This window comes from Taudactylus pleione, unplaced genomic scaffold (genome assembly GCF_031769625.1).
Source record: "Taudactylus pleione unplaced genomic scaffold, aTauple2 ptg000335l, whole genome shotgun sequence".
NCBI classification, from domain to species: Eukaryota; Metazoa; Chordata; class Amphibia; order Anura; family Myobatrachidae; genus Taudactylus; species Taudactylus pleione.
The window spans coordinates 1,022,802-1,043,991 of record NW_028284736.1 but is presented as its reverse complement, the minus strand read 5'-3'; the positions used below and the strand labels follow the sequence as shown (position 1 = coordinate 1,043,991).

At 45.0% G+C, this 21,190-nt stretch overlaps 1 protein-coding gene across 2 annotated transcripts in view; it reads right to left on the bottom strand.

Moving 5' to 3' along the window:
* HEPACAM2 (HEPACAM family member 2) overlaps positions 1 to 21,190 on the bottom strand; it is a 120,403-nt gene that overhangs the window by 36,571 nt on the left and 62,642 nt on the right. For both annotated transcript variants that reach the window (XM_088443865.1, XM_088443866.1), the window contains exons 5-7: positions 9,600 to 9,725; positions 7,268 to 7,295; positions 7,136 to 7,173 (exon numbers count right to left, since the gene is read on the bottom strand). In XM_088443865.1, coding sequence (XP_088299991.1) covers positions 7,136 to 7,173; positions 7,268 to 7,295; positions 9,600 to 9,725 — 192 coding nt within the window. The remainder of the gene's footprint in view (positions 1 to 7,135; positions 7,174 to 7,267; positions 7,296 to 9,599; positions 9,726 to 21,190) is intronic.

Below are 21,190 nucleotides of genomic sequence, written 5' to 3'. Positions count from 1 at the left end.
CCGCCTGACATTAGACTGACAGCCGGCTTCCAGAACTGTCAAATCCCAGCGAGGGTGAAATGCCTGGCGTCTAGATGTAGACGCCGCTCATTTCACCGACGTCGGGAGACCAGCGCCCGGCATCCCGATCGAAGGGATGCCGGGCACCGCGAGCGGACAGCCGCGGGGGGGGGGAAGGTTAGGTTTAGCGCACCCGGGGAGGACTTAGGGTTAGGCTAGGGGGAGGGAGGGTTAGGCTAGGGGGAGGGAGGGTTAGGGTTAGGCCCCCCCCCGGGAGACTTAGGTTTAGTCAGCGGGGAAAGGGGTGGTTAGGGTTAGGCACTTGGGGGGGAGGTTAGGGTAAGGCACCCTAAGGAGGGTTAGGGTTAGGGGGGTTAGGTTAGTCATTACTTACCTTACGACGATCAGGATTTCCAGCGCTGTCGGGCTGCCACTGCCAGGACCTGTTCTAGTGTCGGGCTGCCGCTGCAGGGAATCGAATTTTATACCGATTCCATATAATCCTGTCCTTATATCTAGCCAATGGTTAGACCCACTTTCAATCTAACATGTAATTTAGGGAGCAGACCCTCTGTGAACAACCGGCTTCCACGTCACACAGCCATCATCAGTGGCTTGGACTGATTACAGCAAACAATGGCAATGAGTTTGTGGCCCGTCTGTGACTGTATATCACAGATCCCTACATGTGCTCTTCTCATGTTCATATGAACTAAAAGGGTAGTGGACAAAGATAGACGAGTCTGACTGTGAAAGATGGCATCCCATAAGAGCCCAACCATTTGCCCAAATGCCAGACTGCCATAAGCCGGATCAGCCAGTGTGTGTTCGTTCTGCAAATAGCAGCCAACATGGCTGTTTGCATGTGGATTAGCAGAGGCCCCAGCAACAGGACCCCGTTGTTTGGTTAGTCATATATGCACCCATATTATCTAATACTTACCTCTCCGAGGTCCTGCGTCGGGGGTCTCAGCCTTGCACAAAATGACGGAAAATGGTCACCGCCACCATTTCCCTGGCGATCTGCACAAGCGCTGTAGACTCTGGGCACACTCTAGTGCCCAGAGTCTACTGATGCTGTGGTAGGTGGTCAGACGCATCAGTCTGCTGCCGGGGAGAGAGGAGGGGGCCCCGGATGGGGAATGAACATGAGCCCCCTCCTCTCTTAATACGCCCCTGTATATATGACTTTTATTCAGCATTATATTAATAACAACCACTGAGGGGGAAGTGGGATATTCCTCTTAATGCCAATAGAGAACTAAGTAATTTGCTTTCTTTACAAGCTTCCCAAATCTGCAGTTCAACGACTTTACACACAATAGACATATTCTCTCTACAGATACAAACAAAGGTAGTGACCACAGGTGGTGCTTCTTCTCCTCACACACGCAGCCTTGTAGGTTTTACCCACATACCACAGTCGTGCCCTTCTATTAAGGCTGCGTGTAAAAAACTGCAATTATCCCATAGAGAATTCCGGAGGGGGGGTATAGTGTTTAAGGGGCAACACCTTAAAAGCTATTGGAGATACCGAGCTGAAATTTGGCATGGCCAGGTAGAACTGTTACTGAGTGCTGCATGCCAAATTTCAGGGCATAAACATAAAAAATGAGGACTTGGGAGTAATCTAAAGCTCCAACTGTCACATTTTTCTGACATTCTCAATTAGAACCACTTTTCTGCTGTAGTCTATGGGGCATAACTCAGGGTAGTGGCCGAATTTAGACTTGGGGTTTGTTTTATTAGGTAGCAATTGTGCCAGGGTAGGTGCTTTTGGGGTTCAGGTAAATTAGAAAGTTACAGTTTTTAAACTAGTACCTCAAGAATGCGCCATTGAATAGATGGGACTTTTTAACTTGTTGCGCAGCCGCAGTAGGAGTCTCCAGGAGGGGTATTCACTGTGGCTTCACTTGGGTGTACCAAGATGGCCATCGTTTGTGGGTAGTAGTGGGGGCCGGGTCCGGGGGGAAGGAAGCCGGCGTTTGCTGCGGCCGGGATGTGGGGGAGAGGGGGTAGGGGTTAGCGGGCATTAGCGGCGGCAGTGTGGGCAGCGGTGGTGCAAGCATTAGGGTCCGGGGGAAGTAGCAGCACACAGATGCAGGCTCAGTTCTGGAATATCCGTAATACCTGCATCTGTGTTTAAAAAAACAAACACAGAAGCAGGGACGGGTCAGTGAGAGCTGTCTGTGCTTCGGTGTTTAATTAAATAAAAATCCCTGTGTAAAACAGAAAAATGGCATGGCCCCCTCCCCAAAATCAACAACCAGCATCGGGCTTTGGAAAGCCAGTACTGGTTGTGCTAAATACAGGGGACAAATGACGTAGGGGTCCCCCTAAAGCACAACCAGCACCAGGCTTTTCAGAACCAGTCCTGGTTGCCAAAATACGGGGGACAAATAACGTATTCAACACAACCAGCACTGGGCTCTGAAATACAGGGGGAAAAGATGCGTAGGGTCCCCCTGTATTTACCAGAACAAGCACGGGACTTTTTCTAGCGGGGGGGGTTGATCCACAGGCAGGGGAGCCCTTTCAATGGGCTCCCCAGCCAAAGCATCAACCCTGACCTCTAGTCAGCCCAGGCCGGGGATCCATGGGGATCTAGGGACCCCCCCAATAAAGGGATCCCTGTCTTCAGGGCACTCCAGGCCCAGGCTGATAGCCCGGGGCTATCCCCGGCACCCCTGGGCGGTGGGTAGTGGGCGGTTTTTATTTAAACAGAAGCACAGATGGGTCTCACTGACCCGTCCCTGCTTCTGTGTTTATTTAAATACAGGTATCATGGATCGTTCAGATCCGAGCCTGCACCAGTCTGCTTCTACCTCCCCCGGATCCTGCCGCCGCTAACACCCATGGGTCCCAGCGGCAGCTAACGCCTGCTATTCCCCAGGTCCGGCCGCAGATAATGGCTGCTTCCTTCCCCCGAGCCCACCGCCACTACCACCCACACTGACCTGCCATCTTGGTGTATCGAAGTGAAGCCACAGTGAGTACACCTGATGGAGGCTCCTACTGAGGCTGTGCATCAAGTTGAAACTTCCTATCTCTATAAAGGCAGATTTGTGAGGTAATAGTTTAAAAACTATAACTTTCTCAATTACCTAAACCCCAAAAGCACCTACCCTGGAACAGAAGCTACCTAATAAAAAAAAGTGTACATTTGCCCCCTACCCTGAGTTATGCCATCCCAAAAATCCCCCATAGGGAACAGCAGAAAAATTGTCCTAATTGAGTGTCAGAAAAACTGACAGTTGGAAATTTAAATTACTCCCAAGTCCTCATTTTTTATGTTTTTGCCCTGAAATTTGGCAAGCAGCACCAAGCGACAGTTCTACCAGCCCACGCCAAATTTCAGCACTGTACCTCCAATAGCTTTTACGGTGTAGCCCCTTAAACACCATACCCCCTCGAGATTTCTCTATGGGAAAATTCTGTTATACTCTTATCTCATCTGCACAGCTCTATATTCTGCTCAGACCTCAGGGCCTGATTCAGAGCCGGACGCTCTGACCAGAGCGCTCGCTCTGAATCAGGGCCCTCCTACCTAAAAATGGAGCGGCCTCTTGGACATGCGCATAGCTGTGGGTTACCACCCACAGCTTATGCGAGCGTCCATGATGATGGTCGCGATGGTCAAGACCATCGCGACCATCGGGCTTGCGACGAGACCCTGCGGTAGGGTCTCGTGGCCGCAAGCCCTGGAGTGATTTTGGCTCTATCAGAGCCAAAATCACTCCCACTGACATCACTTGTGATGTCAGTGGGGCCGGACCCAGACGGTAGGCGTTCCCATGGGAATGCCTCCGTCTGGCAGCCACACCCCCGGCACGCCCACCAAAGGGGGCGTGCTGTCAGTCACCATCGACAGCACGCCCCCTTTGGTGCGAGACCCGGAGCGACAGTTTGGCTGTCGCTATGCGGGTCTCGCGCATGCGCACGACGGAGCTCCCTCCGTCGTGCGCATGCACATTAGGGCACCATCGACCTGTTTGCGAGCGTCCTACGCTCGCAAGCGAGTCTGAATTAGGCCCTCAGTTGCATAGACTGCATGTGTATATTCCAATGAGCACACAATTCTGTGAATTAGTAGCTCCACCATTTTGTGAGTGACAGCAATCTCACTCTGTGAGAGTGCTGAATCTGCAGTTAACCACATGGTGTCATGGCATACCATATCTGTATTACGCAAGGAACACTTCCATTAAGGTGTCAGCCTTAATGATCATAATTTCATTGCTTTTTGAAGTTTGAGTGGCAGAAATTCAATAGGTTTTTGTGAATTTTCAGATTATGTCTAAGCAGCCTTAATGGGACATGTGAAACCGTAAGGTTTTTTGTCTATGGTATGTATATATAACTGGTGGGCAAAATTGCGGACAAATGCTTATAAAAACTGTTTCACTTCACGCAGTGCATTGATTCATATATCAAATGGAAGGAAATTTAATGCTGAATTCAACACAATAAACAGAGGTCAAATATTTGCATTACAATGGAAGTTATGCTACTTTCAGTCAGACAAAGAAGCACAGATGCGTGAGATTCAAGAAGGTGATTGTAGTAACAGCTACTACCAGCCAATTGGAATAGTTGTTCTGAGGACCAATCAGCTGTCGTTTATGAGCAAGTGCGAGGTCATGTTCAAAGTTGGGAAAGGTCAGTTTGGCTGTTTCATTTTGCAGAGTAAAGTTGGTTACTGAAGGGCAATTACGGTTGAATGTTTGTGTGTACTGTTTAGTGCTATTGACGGTGTAAAAAATAAATACAACAATGTAGTCCAGGCAAAGTGGTGGTGATGAGATCCAGGATTGTGGTGTTATGTGAAAATGGTCTTTCGTATGCAGCAATTGCGAGAGAAGTTGGTGGGAATGTGACAACATCAGGAGTACGAAAGTTTTGTTTACGCTATCAGGAAACACAATCTATACAAAACAAAGAAGGAAAAGGCCAGAAAAAGTGCACAGCTGTTGATGATAGGAGAATAAAACAAATTTATGTCAGGGACAGATGGATGTCATCTGCGGCCATTAGTGTTTTTGTCAGTGCAAGAACGGTACGGAGAAGACTAACGGAGGTTGGCCTAAAAAGGTAGGATTCCCCAAATAAACCCATTGCTGAATAAAAAGCAGCGGCAGAAACAAATACAGTGGGCAAAAGAACATATCGCTTGACAGAAGGTCAGTGGAAACAAGTGATATGGAGTGACGAAACTAAGATATCGATATTTGGTAGTGATGAGAGAAAATATGTGAGACGTCGCATCGGGGAAGAGGTACATCCAGATTGCATTCAAGCGACAACAAAGAATCCTACAAGTGTTATGATCTGGGCATGTATGACAGCAGATGCTGTAGGCCGCCTTTATGTCATAGATGGCACACTGAACAGCAGAAAGTACATTGACACCATCCTACAACCAAAACTTCTACCTTCTATCAGGGATCTTTTTCCAGATAATGCCCCATTTTTTCCCAGCAGGACTCAGCTCCCTGCCACACTGCACGGATATGCAAACAGTGGTTCACGGAGAATGACATACAGGTGCTGGGATGGCCAGGAAACCGCCCAGACCTGAACCCCATAGAACATTTGTGGTTCCATTTGCAAAAACTGGTACATCTGAGGCGTCCATCCAATAAAAGACAATTAATTGAGGCTTTAATTGTCTCACAGCACCACATAATAAAGAAGGAAGAACTCCAAACATTGGTTGGCTCAATGCCACGTCGCTGTGCTGCTGTCTTCAAAAATAAAGGATACCCAACGAAATACTGATAGGACAGTAGCATCAAAAGTACACAGGGATTTTCACACTAAGTGTTGTTTTCACTGCATAACTTCCCTTGTAATGCAAATATTTGACCTCTGTTTATTGTGTTGAATTCAGCATTCAATTTCCTTTCATTTGATCTATGAATCATTGCACTGCATGAAGTGTAACAGTTTTTATAAGCATTCGAAGTTGAAAAACATTAAAATTTCAAAAAGTGTCCGCAATTTTGGCCACCACTGTATATATACTAGCGACCCACCCCGGCTTCACGCAGGACCAATTTTGAATTTACGGCCATAGTCTTGTTTAACCGATGTCTTATAAGATTGCCTTGTAGACAACATTGGTCGTTTTTCCTCCTGAAGTCAAAAATTTTACTTTTGACATGACACACAAAAGTGCCACTTAAAGTTGTCCATGAGCAAAACAGTCTCCACTTATGTCAACTCCAGCCACGTTAAGTGCTTGTCCCTGTGCTGTATTTATTGTCATGTCAAAGCAGCCTCTTACCGTGAATTTGACTCGTTTAAAATTTAAGAATTGTTTTTCACATAAATGACATAGGAAAGGGTAAAAAAAGGGAAAAACTTAAATTTTGTATTGGTAAACAGGGCTTACATAAATTTTTCTGGAGAAACCACATAATGCATATCAATCTCTACATGGTATAAAATAAGGTCCATCGTTACTTGTTGTGATATATCTGTAACGATTTAGGCAGCATAAGCCAAGAAAGCACTCGGACGCCTGTTCTTTCATTGATTTGCTTCACCTTCCTCCACAAATGCTCTATAGAATAGTGAAAACTGCATCAAAATCAGTCCAGAGGCTCTCGAGATTAGCCCGAACACACAGACAGAGGCCTGCCAGGGACTTTATTTTATACTATGTATATATATCAGGGCGTATCTATAATGGGTGCAGGGTGTGCAGTGCCCACGGGCCCCCGGGTCCAGGGGGGCCCGCACCACACACCCTGCACCCATATTATCTAAAACTTACCTCTCTGAGGTCCTGCGTCGGGTCTCTCAGCGCTACTCAAAACACTGGAAAAATGGCCGTCGCACCATTTCCCCGGCGATCTGCGCATGCGCAGTAGACTCTGGGCACACTCCGGAATCTACTGATTCTGCAACCGGTGGCCGGCCAGCCGCATCAGTCGGCTTCCGGCAGCCGGGGTGAGAGGAGGGGGCCCATGGCGGGGGATGCACACGGGTCCCCTCTTCTCTAAAGACGTCCCTGATTTATTTATATATATATATATTATATACACACACTCTTTGCCTCAGATGAGCGAGACTTGTAGGCATCGTACAATGTACACATATTTACTGTATCTTTGTGCAGAAGTAACTTTACCTGAAAATATTGGTGTCCGTCTATATTCTGTTGAAGGCCTGCAGGGGTGAGAAAAAAATAGGACATTGTGTATTGTTAACTTATAAACGAATAAGTAAAATCGCATTATGTAAAAAAATCGTAAAGTAATACCTTCTAGAATGAAGCTTCCACTGAATGGCTGAAACATAAAGAGCAGGGTTAGAAAATGTTTAGGGACAGCCCAGACAGTATATGGGGGGGAAGAGATGTGTCCAACCTTATAAAGAGTGGAGACGTTGAAAATAGCAACCAATCAGCTTCTTCCTATCATTTAATAGAATGCACTTGAAAAATGCTGCTCAAAGCTGAATGGTTGCTACGAGCAACTTCTGCACTGGTCCACTTCCCCACACTTTGGAAGGTTTGTTACATTTTCCCATGAGTGGGATAGCCATATGATGTCAGTTTATCACTTCACAATTTATCACTTAGTACAGAGGGCCTGATTCAGACCCGCTTGCGAGCGCTATGCGCTAGCAAGCGGGTCGATGGTGGCACTGTGCGCATGCGCGAGACCCGGATAGCGGTGGGCAAACCGATGCTCCGGGTCTCGTACCAAAGGGGGCGTGCTGTCGATGTTGTGACAATTTGTCTGAGGTTACTCCCTACCAGAATTGATGTTTAATGCTTCAGGTTTTTTTTTTTGTACAATTTATTTGTGAAATAGTTGTCCCGTAAGTGTTCTGACCATAGGCCCTGATTCAGAGCCGGACGCTCTAAGAGAGCGCTCGCTCTGAATCAGGGTGTTTTTTGGTTTTTTTTGGAGCAGCCTCCTGGCTGCTCGTATAGCTGTGGGTGACCACCCACAGCTATTGCGAACGGCCAGGATGATGGTCAAGACCATCGCGACCATCGGGCTTGCGACGAGACCCTTGTGGTAGGGTCTCGTGTCTCCCACTGACATCACTGGTGATGTCAGTGGGGCCGCCCACAAACGGCAGGCGTTCGCATGGGAACGCCTCCGTTTGTGAAGCCACCCCCCACCACGCCTACAAAACGGGGCGAGCTGTCGATCAACATCAACAGCCGCTCCTTTTGTAGTGAGCCACGGAGCGAGTGCTTTATGTGCTCGCTCCAGGGCTCGCGCGTGCGCACTGGGCCACCATCGACCCGCTTGCGAGCGCTATGCGCTTACGAGCGGGTCTGAATCAGGCCCATTGTACAGTACAACAGGAACTATCCCTCCCAGCATGATTTTATTTTTTTTTGACTAATAAGTAACCATTATGTTTGGCACATTTGCTGCTTGTATTGAGTGATACCAACAATTGCATTTATACTTGTACTCACGCTGATAACTAATCCCAGTGTCCCTGGACTGAATATGTATGTGTGCTCACAAGTTTTCAGAAACTATTTACTAGTGGTGTTATTTGGTCCCTGATATTGTCTAATTTGATATACTTATTTTTATTTTATTTATGTCAATGTTATTGTTATTTAGATATATTGTGCAATATTAATTGTTTTAAATACAATATCATTGCTTATTAAATTGCCATATACCAGCATATTGCCTTTTGTCTCCATATGTTTGTAAAGCAGCCTATCAGGATAGGTTGGTGAGGGATTTAATGATTCACTAGACTAGGGACCTTCCTCTTTTCTACTGGTTTTCCCCACCCACTCCCTTCTTTTGGTTGCTTGTTGATGTGTGTGTTTTCGCTTTGCTTATGTTTCTCTGTTGGTATTTTTTTTGTCTATTGTTGGGTGGGAAAGCATTGCTTTTCACTGGCAGTGTTATCATTTTAAGAGGCATCTTCTTTATTGAAGTCAGGTTAGTGGCCCCGCTCGAGAGGGAAGAGATGCGTGTTATTATGGAATGTTTAATTTAAGCCCAGAAAGGTGGTGATATTTTTTCAGCTATCCAGTCTGCCATGTAAGGGACGGAGGTATGACCCTATGTTACATCAACTTTCCTGGCATGATGAGGGTTAGCCAGGGCCGATGGCCTGATGCGTGGCCGTAACTACCATATGTGCAAGGGGTTCAGCTGTAATGGGGTCCAGACCTGATGGGGGCCCATCTCACTTGTCAAAGTTACATGTGTTATATAAATTTTCCACCATTGAGTGGTACATAGGGACCCTTACAAACATTTGCTATGTGGCCTTCAAATACCTAGATACGCCCCAACCTGATGGGCCGGTTGGACTAAAAATTGGCCAAGCAGCTCAGCCTCCCGGCGCACTGCTCGGCTGGGATGCTGAGAGATGGGGGCGTGCTGCGAGGCCACGCCCCATGTGGCAAGGCCATACATCCTTTACGCCTAATGCCAGGGCTGATCTGGAACCTCAGTCCGTCCCTGGGGTTAGCAATGATATCTCAGCTACCCTTCAGTCTTTAAGATGTCATTTAATAAATGAATGACCTTTAACTGTCTAACAGACAGTTAATTGCAGTAGATCTTACATGTGGTAAACATACTCATGCGACCTCTTACCTCTATGAAGCTGATATTTTTTCCACACAAACAGAAGACTAATGAACAGGATTACAAATAGCGACACTCCTGTTATGGCTGCCAGCGGCGACAAAGAATCTGAAACCTGGGAAAGTTTTTGTGGGTCTGTATTAAAAATGTAAAAAAAACAAAAAACAAACAAACATTAATTGTTGGCTTTGTACATTAGAAACTTTATTGGTTTCTTTCATTCCTATTTGTAATGGATTCCTCTATGATTCCACTAGTTCATCATGAATATTGAGCAGGGTTGGCTCTAGCATTAGGCAACTGTCAAGAGTGTCAGGATCTGGAGACCGCCACTGCGTCTGACTATCACAAAATGAAGGTTGTCTCTGTACTTAATGCAGGCGGTGGATGGAACTTACTGGACACTGGGAAGTGGGTATTGGTGGTGGGGGGAGGAGTAGCCTGAATTTTTGCCTAGGGTGCAGAGAAACCCGGTACCTGCCCAGCAGCTGACAGAAAAGCTGCCACATATCTGTATGCAAATGAGGTAGGATTTGTCTGTCACTCTACAAATGCAAGCATTAATCTGAACAACGTTTCTGGTTGCAACACAAAAAAAAAAAAAGATTTAGTGATATTTTTTTACTGTACTATATATTACAAATTAAATTTAAAAAAAAAAAAACTGCTCCAGAGTTACAAAATTAATTTGTCATTACAGAATCGATTGTCTATTATAAAACAGAATTTGAATTGTTGAAATAATTTTTAGTCCAAATAGATGTTTGGTGCTAATTTTTTTTTTTTTTTCCGGAACAATATCAATGTTTTCTTTTACCATATATTCTTTGTGTCATGGTATTGTGTATATATACAGTATATATATATATTTTTTTATTATTAAAATTTTATTTTGTGCCACAGAAAAATTTGGTTAGAACATTCTTGTCACAATTTTTTTTGTGAATTAAAAAAGCTTTATGTCACCGAATCAGTCTTACAAATTCATGTTTACATGAGAAATCAAGGATTATTTTAAAAAAAGTTAATAAATAGTATAATTGTTCTTGTTACAATATAATGCTTTAAGGGGCATACTAATTGAAGAATATTTGCAGGATATCCCCCTCAAACACCCGCTTTTGCTAATAAGTATCCCCAAGAAGTAATAATGAGGGGCCAATATCTGCCGTGGTTCCCCTATTCCTGACCGCAAAAGTAACCTCTATAGGTTTCTATGGGAGCTGCTAAGCTGGCAGATTTACCTTCGCATTCCGGAGCTTAGACCTGGCCACTAATGCCATATGAAGATGGCACTACCCCATAGTAGCCTATGGGCTACTACAGTATATTCCAGATTTTACCTAAAAGGGATCCTCTCTGTCGGCCCTAACTGATGCATGTGCAGGCCGACTGCTTCACATGCACATTACGTGAACTGACGCCAAACCCAGAAGCAAAGTGGTAGCATAAGCTATTACTCTGGTTCCAACTTTTTCGCTGGGATGGGCTCTCATCAGAGCCTGTGTCCTGGCTAGAGATTAATACTACACTTGAGTGAAAAATTTAATTTTCACTTTGAGGATTTAGTCAAAATTATCATATGCACATTGCATTTAAAATGAGGAATATAAAAAATGAGCTCTTTGTAGTCCAACATTTTTATATAAGAAAATGTAATTCTAGAACATTGATTATATAGGAAAAGAACAAAGATTATATAAGAAAACTGGCAAGACACACTTATTTCTTTTATATAGTCTTATTCCTTTTATATAGTCCAGTGATCTCCAACGTTATTTGGGGTGTGAGCTAAAATTAAACCTACTGAAGAGCTACTAAAATTGTAGAAAAAAAATCTGCCTAATAACCGAACAATTGAAGGTAATTTAATGAAAATGAAAAAAAAAAGTTTCATAGAATATAAAAATGCATTTAATTATTACAGTGATATTGTTGTAGTTTATAAATACAATTTAAGCACAGTCACATTTTACTGTTTATTACTGTGTCCAAGGAGGTACGTGCAGTACGAGGAGCAAAAGATATAGGCAGGGCTGCTGTGTGATTTTCCGACAGGGCTGGGCGGGAGTCACTTGCTCCGCCATAGCATAGACATCGTGGGTGGAACCATGGGGAAGCACGTCAGGTGATTGCTGTAGAGGCTGCGGCAATCACCTGACTTGCTTCCCTGTGGCTCCACCAATGGCATCGATGCCATGGGGGAGCACACGTCAGTGGTCACTTCCTCCTAGTTGACGCTACAGTATTGCAGTTAGGTGAGCTACCAAAATTAAGACCGCAAGTATATATATTATATTTCATCAAAGTCAGATTCTAAAACTAAAATAAAATTCTAAAACGAAATAATAAAATTCACTTTTCTTTCATATTTAGTATCTGAAACACCTAAAGCACGCATGATGTGCTCCAACTAATTTAGGTGCATGTTTTGGGGTATACATAACAGGCTGCGGACTACAAGCATCGGCAAGTCCCGTGCGAGATTGCCCAATATTTTAAAGTAGTCGTCATTTCAAAGGCAAAATCAACCTGATTTTGCCTCTTACATGATGGCTACTTTAAACCATCGGCCAGTCTCGTTTGAGGTCCGCAGCCTGTTACATATACCCCGTTATCTGTAATTACCACAGCAGCCATGCACATCTGGACACACGCAACACACACTAGCTAAATGTTTACACCTAAAAAAATTTAAACACATGTTGCATATAAGCATCAATAAATATTACAGACAGGCGGCAGGCATGTAAACTCATAGTACCAAATGAAGTCATGCAGCTTGTGCATTTTGTAATATCTCATAACTTTTTGATTGGCTTCATGAAATGATTGACATAACTCTTGCACAACACCATAAAATTAATTTAGTAAACAAAATATACCGTTCACAAATGACACCTCATATATCCAATGGCTGCACTTTCAATTGGTAGCTGCTTCCTTATGATTTTGTTTTGATCTTTAGGTCAACATAGATAGGATTATAAAAGTTTCAACTAGATAAACCTATGTATTTTTCTTTTTTAACCTCACAACTTATAGAACTGTACGAGCTTTTAGCCCAGTTTGTGGGATTTTTTTTTCTGTCTTAAATTTGTATTTTATCACTCTCCCTCCCCAGTTTTTTTCTCTCTTTTTTATCGGGTTTCCATGCCCCCTCCCTCATCTCCCCAACTTTCTCTGTCTCTCTTACCCCATCCCACTCGTCTAAGTGGAGGCTGGCTGCTGTATTTGTTGAGCTGGGCACTAATATTGATGTGCTGACATTATTTTTTGAGCACAGTTTTATTATATAGCTAAATCACATTAAGACAAGTCCAATCTGGTATTGTGACATGTTAAATTTATCCCTCAACCTGGCTGTGAATCGCTGATCTAATACTAACAGTAATTCAGATTTCAGTTCCTCATTTCTCAGAAGCCAAGATGAGGTCACTGGGAGAGTTTCCATGGCCATTTTACAGAACATGTCAAGATGAAAAATAGCCACATGATGGTTTGGATTATTTATTATACTTTTCTCAGAATTATTAACTTTTATAGGGGTCTATTTATCAAGCAGTGAAAAGTGTGGAGAAGTGGACCAGTGGAGTAGTTGACCATAGCAATAGACCCCATAATCCTTAAAGTTTAATACCTATTGGTACAACATGTGATTTGCCCCAAATTTTCATAGTTTCCCTTTCAGACCCCCAGCATCTTGTTATCTACCCCAGGAATATAACTTACTTGGACAATCATCTCCATCTTGAGGTGTCCACACAGATAGGAGGTCTGATACGGACTTAACAGTACAAAGAATAGATCCTAGCATTCCTAAGTGAGTGCAGCCAACGGTCAAATAATATTCTGCTAAAAAGGGGAGTTGCACACTCCGTCTGTGCTCAGGTAATGTGAAACCTATCTGGGGTTCTATATAAGCAATTCTTTCACTGACCAAAGTCAGAAAGTGTAAATTATGTACTTCACGCATAATAATATGTGTCGCTTTTTAAAGAACTTCATGGTTAATCTCCACCAATATTGAAAGACTAACCAGGAGTGGTGTCACCATCTATGTTAAGGACAAGATTATGGGCGCTGCTCTCGAAACAATATCAATTGCCAAATTTCCATTGTCATTAAAAATTGTAATATTCATATTTCTGGTCCTCTGTGTCACAGGATGGTATAGTCCCCTGTACCTGGGGTCACAGCTCTTGTTCTACCAGCTATCATACCTTATGTACTAACACAATGGAACCTACTCATATCAATAAGAAAAAGCCTATGGAAAATATATCACTAGATGTACTTCTCCCATGGTGAGTCTTTTCTACAGATGGCAGTAAATGGAAAACAGGAAAAAAATAACTCTATAGCCAGGGAACTCTTTAGAACAAATGTGTTAATATAAAACAATCTTTATCAAACATATATTTAAAATGGACTCACTATGAACAACATAAAACTATGATGTACAAGAAGTGCCTGAGTGTAAAGGGTGGGAATGTGGGATAATCTTGTATTCCTGGGGGGCGGTGAAATAGACACAAAAAACATGTAAACTAGTAACTCATATGACAATACGTAATGTTACCATAGGATACTATTGCAAAATAATGTCGGGACTTTGATGTCGGGACTCTGAGCGCAGCTCTGCCCCTGGCACCCACGAAGCCCCCCCCGCCCCCGGTTATGATTGGCCCACGAGCAAGTCAGTCACAAAACAGGGATGATATGAAATAAAACTTGTTAGATCCTGCGCACTGAGGGCTTGATTCAGACCCGCTCGCGAGCGCTGAGCGCTCGCAAGCGGGTCGATGGTGCCATAGTGCGCATGCGCACGACGGAGGGAGCTCCGTTGTGCGCATGCGCGAGACCCGGATAGCGACAGCCTGTCGCTCCGGGACTCACACCAAAGGGGGCGTGCTGTCGATGGTGAGTGACAATACGCCCCCTTTGGTGGGCGTGGCTGCCAGACGGAGGCATTCCCATGGGAACACCTACCGTCTGGGTCCGGCCCCACTGACATCACTAGTGATGTCAGTGGGAGTGATTTTGGCTCTGATACAGCCAAAATCACTCCAGGGCTTGCGGTCACAGAGACCCTACCGCAGGGTCTCGTCGCAAGCCCGATGGTCACGATGGTCTTGACCATCGCGACCATCAACATGGACGCTCGCATAAGCTGTGGGTGGTAACGCACAGCTATGCGAGCATCCAGGAGGACGCACCAAAAAAAAACAACGCCCTGATTCAGAGCGGGCGCTCGTTCAGAGCGTCCAGCTCTGAATCAGGCCCTGAATCCCATGTCTGGCAAGCTGCTGACCACCAAAAGGTACCCTTGACCTCTTGCAGGCAAGTAATAAATCAACTATCAGGTGTTGCGCTCAACCTCAAGCTGGGCATACACGTCCAGATAAAATGCCCGTCAGACCGACAGACATTTTATCTGGCAGCCTGCCAGCCGCAGATGTCCACGGCATACACTGTGAGATTTCTCACAGTGTATTAGCCCCGACATCTGCGCTCCGACCCCGGGGAGGAGACATTTCCCTGTTCCTTCCATGGGAAGTAACACAGGAAATGTCTGTCTGTCGGCCGCGGCTGGGCATACAAAGCCCGATGCGGCCGACAGGTTACCCCCTAAATATCGCATCGGACAGGCAGGCTGGACAATCCGGCATGCCCGACCGAGCAATGTTTAACACTCGGTCGCCCGCACACACGCTACAATTATCGGGGCGATCGGCGGATATCGGGCGGACCGCCCCGATAATTGTAGCGTGTATGGCCAGCATTAGTAATATTTGTAAGGAATATATGATATACAATATTATGTATATACACGTGAATATGAAAGTAATAATCAGTATATATACACAGAGACTGGATTAAGAAGGTAATTTACTAACATAACAGATTTACAGTATGACATACATGACATAGGTGAATAAAAACATGCGATATCCTTAATGAATGTCATAAAGTGTAGACCTCGTATTGACTAATTGATGTCAATCTGCACTGTGGGTCACAAAGACAAAACTGAAAAATAATTCTAAGGACACTGGTTGACTTGGCTCTACATACCTGTTATTAGTAGCTAGCTACTAACAACAATAAACAAGGGGTTGTTCCTGTATGTAATAGTTAATTGGTGCTCCGCGTAGAAGAGTGGCGGGGAGATATGGAAGTTCCGTATAGTGGATATATTTGGTAGTTGTTCATGCAGATAGCGCCGTCCTGTTTAACTGTATAAATATATAGTTCTTGTAAAGTTGCCCAGGGTGATCTTCCTAGGATGGGAAGCTCGTGCTGTGGGGCATACACGGTCACCTATGGACCCCGCTGTGCAGCTGGTGACAGTTATACGGTGACTATCCTACACCAGGGTATAGTAATTTGGTATCCATAGGTGACTGTGTATGCTCCACAGCACGACTGATTGACAGGAAGTACCGTTTGGGAGAGGTGACTTGGGGGGGTCGGTGAAACGCAGCTGTGCCAGTGCATTTGAACGCCGTTGCAGGGGTGTGCATAAATTAGCCACTGCGATGCCATACGCATTTTGGGCTTTCACTGCGTGCGATGAAGTTAGCAATTCCCAAGTAAGGTCTTACCTTGTGCCAGTGTGCGTGAGGCTGCAATGATTACTGATGGTTTCACAGTCTTGTTAAGTATTACGAATGTGTGTAAGGTAAGGTGGGTGTGCTTATGTTGTGCTGCTACAGCATAGCGATCGCAAAGGAGTAGCATGTCTTTGCAGTGAGACTGCGTGCGTAATCGCTATTGCAATCGCAGTTGCGATCCTTACTGAATCAAGCCGAAAGACTCCAGTAATTTCATGCATCTTATTAATACACAATTTTTGATATATATTGTTGAATACTGGCTTCACTTATCTTCAACGTGATGTGATTGGGTGGTTTATAATACTGTTAATTAACACTACTAATATTATAAAAAACTAATATTTAGTGCATCTTGTGGCTGTAGTACATTGTTACTGCATGCAGTACTTTAGTTTATTCATAATCTCACTTTGTTATTATTGAGCTTGTCACTCTCCACTCAACAAGCTGCTGAAGGCAGAGAATTGTATGAGCACTGTCACAGTGTCCCTGTCTGCAAACAGCTTCTGTTGCACATGTTTACTTTAATAATAAATGACATGGCATTCTGGACAGACCAGTTTGTTCAGTTTGAGAAGGACTCCTCTCTGGTGAAAATAAATATGTTAGTTGGTGGAATAAGAGATATAGGACTCTATTCAACATGTCAATTATCGGACCCCTATAATTAACGTTCCTACTCATCATTGCTCCGGCGCGGAGACAGCTGATCTGAAAATCAGCCGTCTCCACAAGTTTTTTCATTGCTCCTTTTGGAGCGCACAAGAGCCCCAACGTCCGGTGGAAGAAGACGGACAGGGGCGGAAGGATCCAAAAGGATCTCTTTTCCCGCCCCAGGACTCCTTCCAATAGGGAAGGAGCAGGTAGCAGGAGCACTCGCCATCTGACATTAAATAAAACACTGACATTACAGATTAGTGAAATCACAACAGAGAAGTTTTGGAACAGGCACTATTGGAGGGGGTTAAAGATCTGTGAGTCCGCACAAGTGAAATAATTGCTCAAAGTTATTTAGTTAAACCAACACAGAGGCCTGTCAGCAAAGTCAAAATATTATTTGGAGCTGGGTTGGTGTTGCTCCCAAAGTTTTGTAAGTATAGTTGAGATACTAATTTGCAAATTACCATCGGATCGGTGCAAAGTTCCGGAGATACAATTTAAGCCCTGTATTTTTTTGTCCGAGAAAGGTCAGAGATTCATGGGTCTGCGGTGAGGGGGCGGGGCTAAATTATGCAATTCGCATAATTTTAGCCCCATCCCCTCCCTATGGACCCGCAAATTCCCCGTAAAATCTCCCCATCTTGCCCACTTCACTAGATCTGCCTACTCTTCACACCCATTTATGTAAGCGCATCTTTGCATCTGCTTCGCTTCTCATTTCAGGTGCTCCGGGCAACAGGGGCTTATTATATGCACTGTCCGCGCTATTAACTGTAATGTGCTCCCATTGTGTACTGCGATTTCATAGCATTTGGAGAACTCACAGTGGAGTGAACCCACGCCTCCAGTCATGCTCCAGGCGCATGGGAACCAGGGGTGTGAAGGGGAGGGGGCTGCAGTTACAACGTTGCGTATGAGACCGACCAGCTCTGAATAGGCTGCAAAAATGCTACTTTTTATTTTTTTTGTGAAAGCAATTTGCGATTCCGTCTGCTTGCAACTCTGAGTAAGGCTCAGTGTCTGTACAATCTGCATCCCGAGGAGTGAATGCTAGCTCACTTCTGTCATGTTTTTGATGTGTGTAGAAATTTCTACACTAGGTTCTACCGCTAAACGTTACAGCAGACAGGAGGTCAGATATCACTCTCTGGGCCTAAACATGAGTCATACGTCTATTGGTGGTCACCTGTCTACGAGTTTATGCAAATCCCGCTACAAGCTCCTTCCTTTGTGTACATCCGTGTGCCCGAATGTGCAAGGACTGAGATGCGCACTTTCAGCGTCCGTGAACGCTGTGATATTGATTGATGCATCCTTATACACCACCACCATCGGTTGCACGAAGTATGCATATGCCCTAGGTTCTCAAACTTGGGGGCCGATTCAGACCCGGACACTAAGCCACGTTCGCTCGCTATGGGCGATTGTCGCCCATCTGCGCATGCATATGCAGCAAAATACGCATGTGCGAACCAGTCTGTGCGATGGGGAAATGCTCGCTCGAAGCCCGCAGCCGGGTCACTCCTTTGAGTGACAGATAGTGCCGTTCGTGGGTGGTAACAGGGGAAGGTCCGGGAAAACGGGGGAGTGGATGTGCGAATGCAGGCGTGTCTGAGCATCAAAACGGCGTTCTTTGGGCGTGCATAATTAGCATGTCAGCATCATTGTACACGTCACCTGGTTGTATTTCAGCCTGCGGATGATCGCAGTGCTTGAGGCGGGGTAGGGTCTACCTTAAGGGCTCCGACAGCTCTCGATGTTACTGAATAATCATACACTTCCTGGAGATGACGTGTGCTAAGAAAGAAAAGTGGGCGTCATTACACCGGCGAGCGTTCACTCTGTTGTCGCTCTCTAAAACATAGATGGTGTCCTTTAGCCTGGCTGCGTGATCGCGGAATTTGCATATCCGCGCCCTGACGGCTGCCAGAGAGCGCAGCTTAGCGTCTGGGTCTGAATCGGCCCCTTGGTCCTCAAGACCCCAAATAGTACATGTTTTCCAGGTCTCCTCACAGAATCACAAGTGACATATTGAGCTCGGTTGATCTTTCAGAATGTGTCAGTGAGTAATGACTACACCTGTGCACCTGCTGGGTGACCTGGAAAATGTGACCTGTTTGGGGTCCTGAGGACAGAATATTAGTACAGTACCTCTGTATGTACCAACTTGCAGCAGGGATGAGAACTGCAGTGATCCCTGTTGTTACTACCCCTTTTTACTTCCCTTTTAAATATCAGGTTCCCTTATTATAAGTTAACACAATTATAATGACCAAAGTCGCGTTTTAATAGTTCTTATTTGTTTACAGAAAATAGTGATTAAGTGTAACATCAATAGTGTAATCTAAGCAGCACATTCTTTAGGGTTTATGTTTGTTGATTATATAGTATATACAGAAAAGTTGTAAAAACATTTTATAAGGGTGTGGCTGGCCATATAGTTAGAGTCTAGAGCAGAGGTTCCCAAACTCCGTCATTACAGTCCAGGTTTTAAGGATATACATGCTCAAGTCCAGATGGTTAAATGAAATTGACTGAGGTACTAATTAATACCGCTTTTCCACCAAAATCCCGGTTCCGTCCCTGGATTTCGGACCTGGCTCTTAAACCTGTGGATGTCATTAGAAATGGCCTTTTACAGGCTCACCAAGATGAGGTTACACAAGGGAAGGAAAGGGAGAGGTGGGGACTGCTCAAAGCATTGCAGCAATGATGGACGACGAGTTACTACTGTGTATCCTGGAGTTCCTGACTGCTTGAAGCTTTCTGCTGTTTGATTCAGCCACTGAGAGCATAATGCAGCTTATGCCACGGTGCTATCTAGTGCAGTGTTAATTCATGAGGAGGAGGGCGCAATTTCTGATGGAGAGGGCTAATTCTCCAGCTCTCCAAAGCACAGCCTCTCCCATCATGGACGTATCTCCTGTCAGGGTCTCTAGCTGATGACATCACCAGCCAGCGCCGAGGAAGGCCCAATCAGCGTCTTTTGCGGTTACCTATGTCTGAAAACCCGGGTAGGAACTGTTTCCACTGAACCGTACTCTGGTCTTACCTATGTAAAACCGTGCTCAGGACCCAGGAAGCGTTCCACCCGAGATATTTTTCTAGGAGCCGTTTCCACTGAGCCGTGACCTAGGTTGACACGGCAATAACCCTGACTTTTTCGGTGGTGGTCAAGAATGGATTTCCTTAAATGTAATGGTGGAGTTTGAGAACCTCTGGTCTAGAGAAAAGTCCCTACCATAGTGGTTCACAAACTTAGGGCCTGATTCAGAGCCGTTCGCTATTTGCGGTCGTTCGTTCAAAAACAAGGGGTGGCTATTCAAATGATCCGTTCGCAAATTGCAGTCTGTTCCCACCTCTAAGTCTGAACGAGCGAGCAAAACATACGCTCGTTTATTTGATAAAAACGCCCCCTGGCCGCACGCACCATACGTCATGTCCGCTATTTATTAGATTAATCGAGTACATCGTACAGCGTATGAACTGCTCGCTATTCTTGTGGTTGGTGTTTTCAACCGCTATTTTGCGAGCAGTTCTGAGTTAAAAAAAACCAAGTGACGTGGTCAATGACGCTGCTTTGTTAATTATGCACTCCCTTAAAACGCCCGTTTTGACCTTTAAGCACGCCTGCGTTCGGATCTCCACTCCCCGTTTTCAAGCACCTTCCCCTGTTACCACCCACATACGCCTCATTCTGTCACTCAAAATAGCAGGCCCTCGCTATATTGCGTACCAACGATTTTCGGCCGCACTGACTGGTTCGCGCATGCGTACTAAAAACCGTACGCATGCGCAGATGTGCGAACATCGCTCGGAACGAGCGTACTGCCGCTAGCGAGTGGCTCTGAATGAGGGCCTTAGTCCTAAAGGCACCCTAACAGCCCAGATTTTCAGGAAATCCATACATAAGTACAGGTGATTTAATTAGAACCTCAGTCAGTTTGATTATACCTTCTATGCACAAGTATGGATATCCTTAAAACATGAACTGTTCGGGGGAACCCCTGCCCTACTAGATTTGTATATTATAAACTGTGTGTCCTATTTTACTTTACACAACAGCGCTCCCAGAAACACCCATGACACTACCATAACACGCCCATGATACTACCATAACACGCCCATGACGCTACCATAACACGCCCATGACGCTACCATAACACGCCCATGGTGCTACCATAATACACCCATGACTCTACCATAACACACCCATGACTCTACCATAACACACCCATGATGCTACCATAACACGCCCATGACACTACCATAACACGCCCATGGCGCTACCATAACACACCCATGACTCTACCATAACAC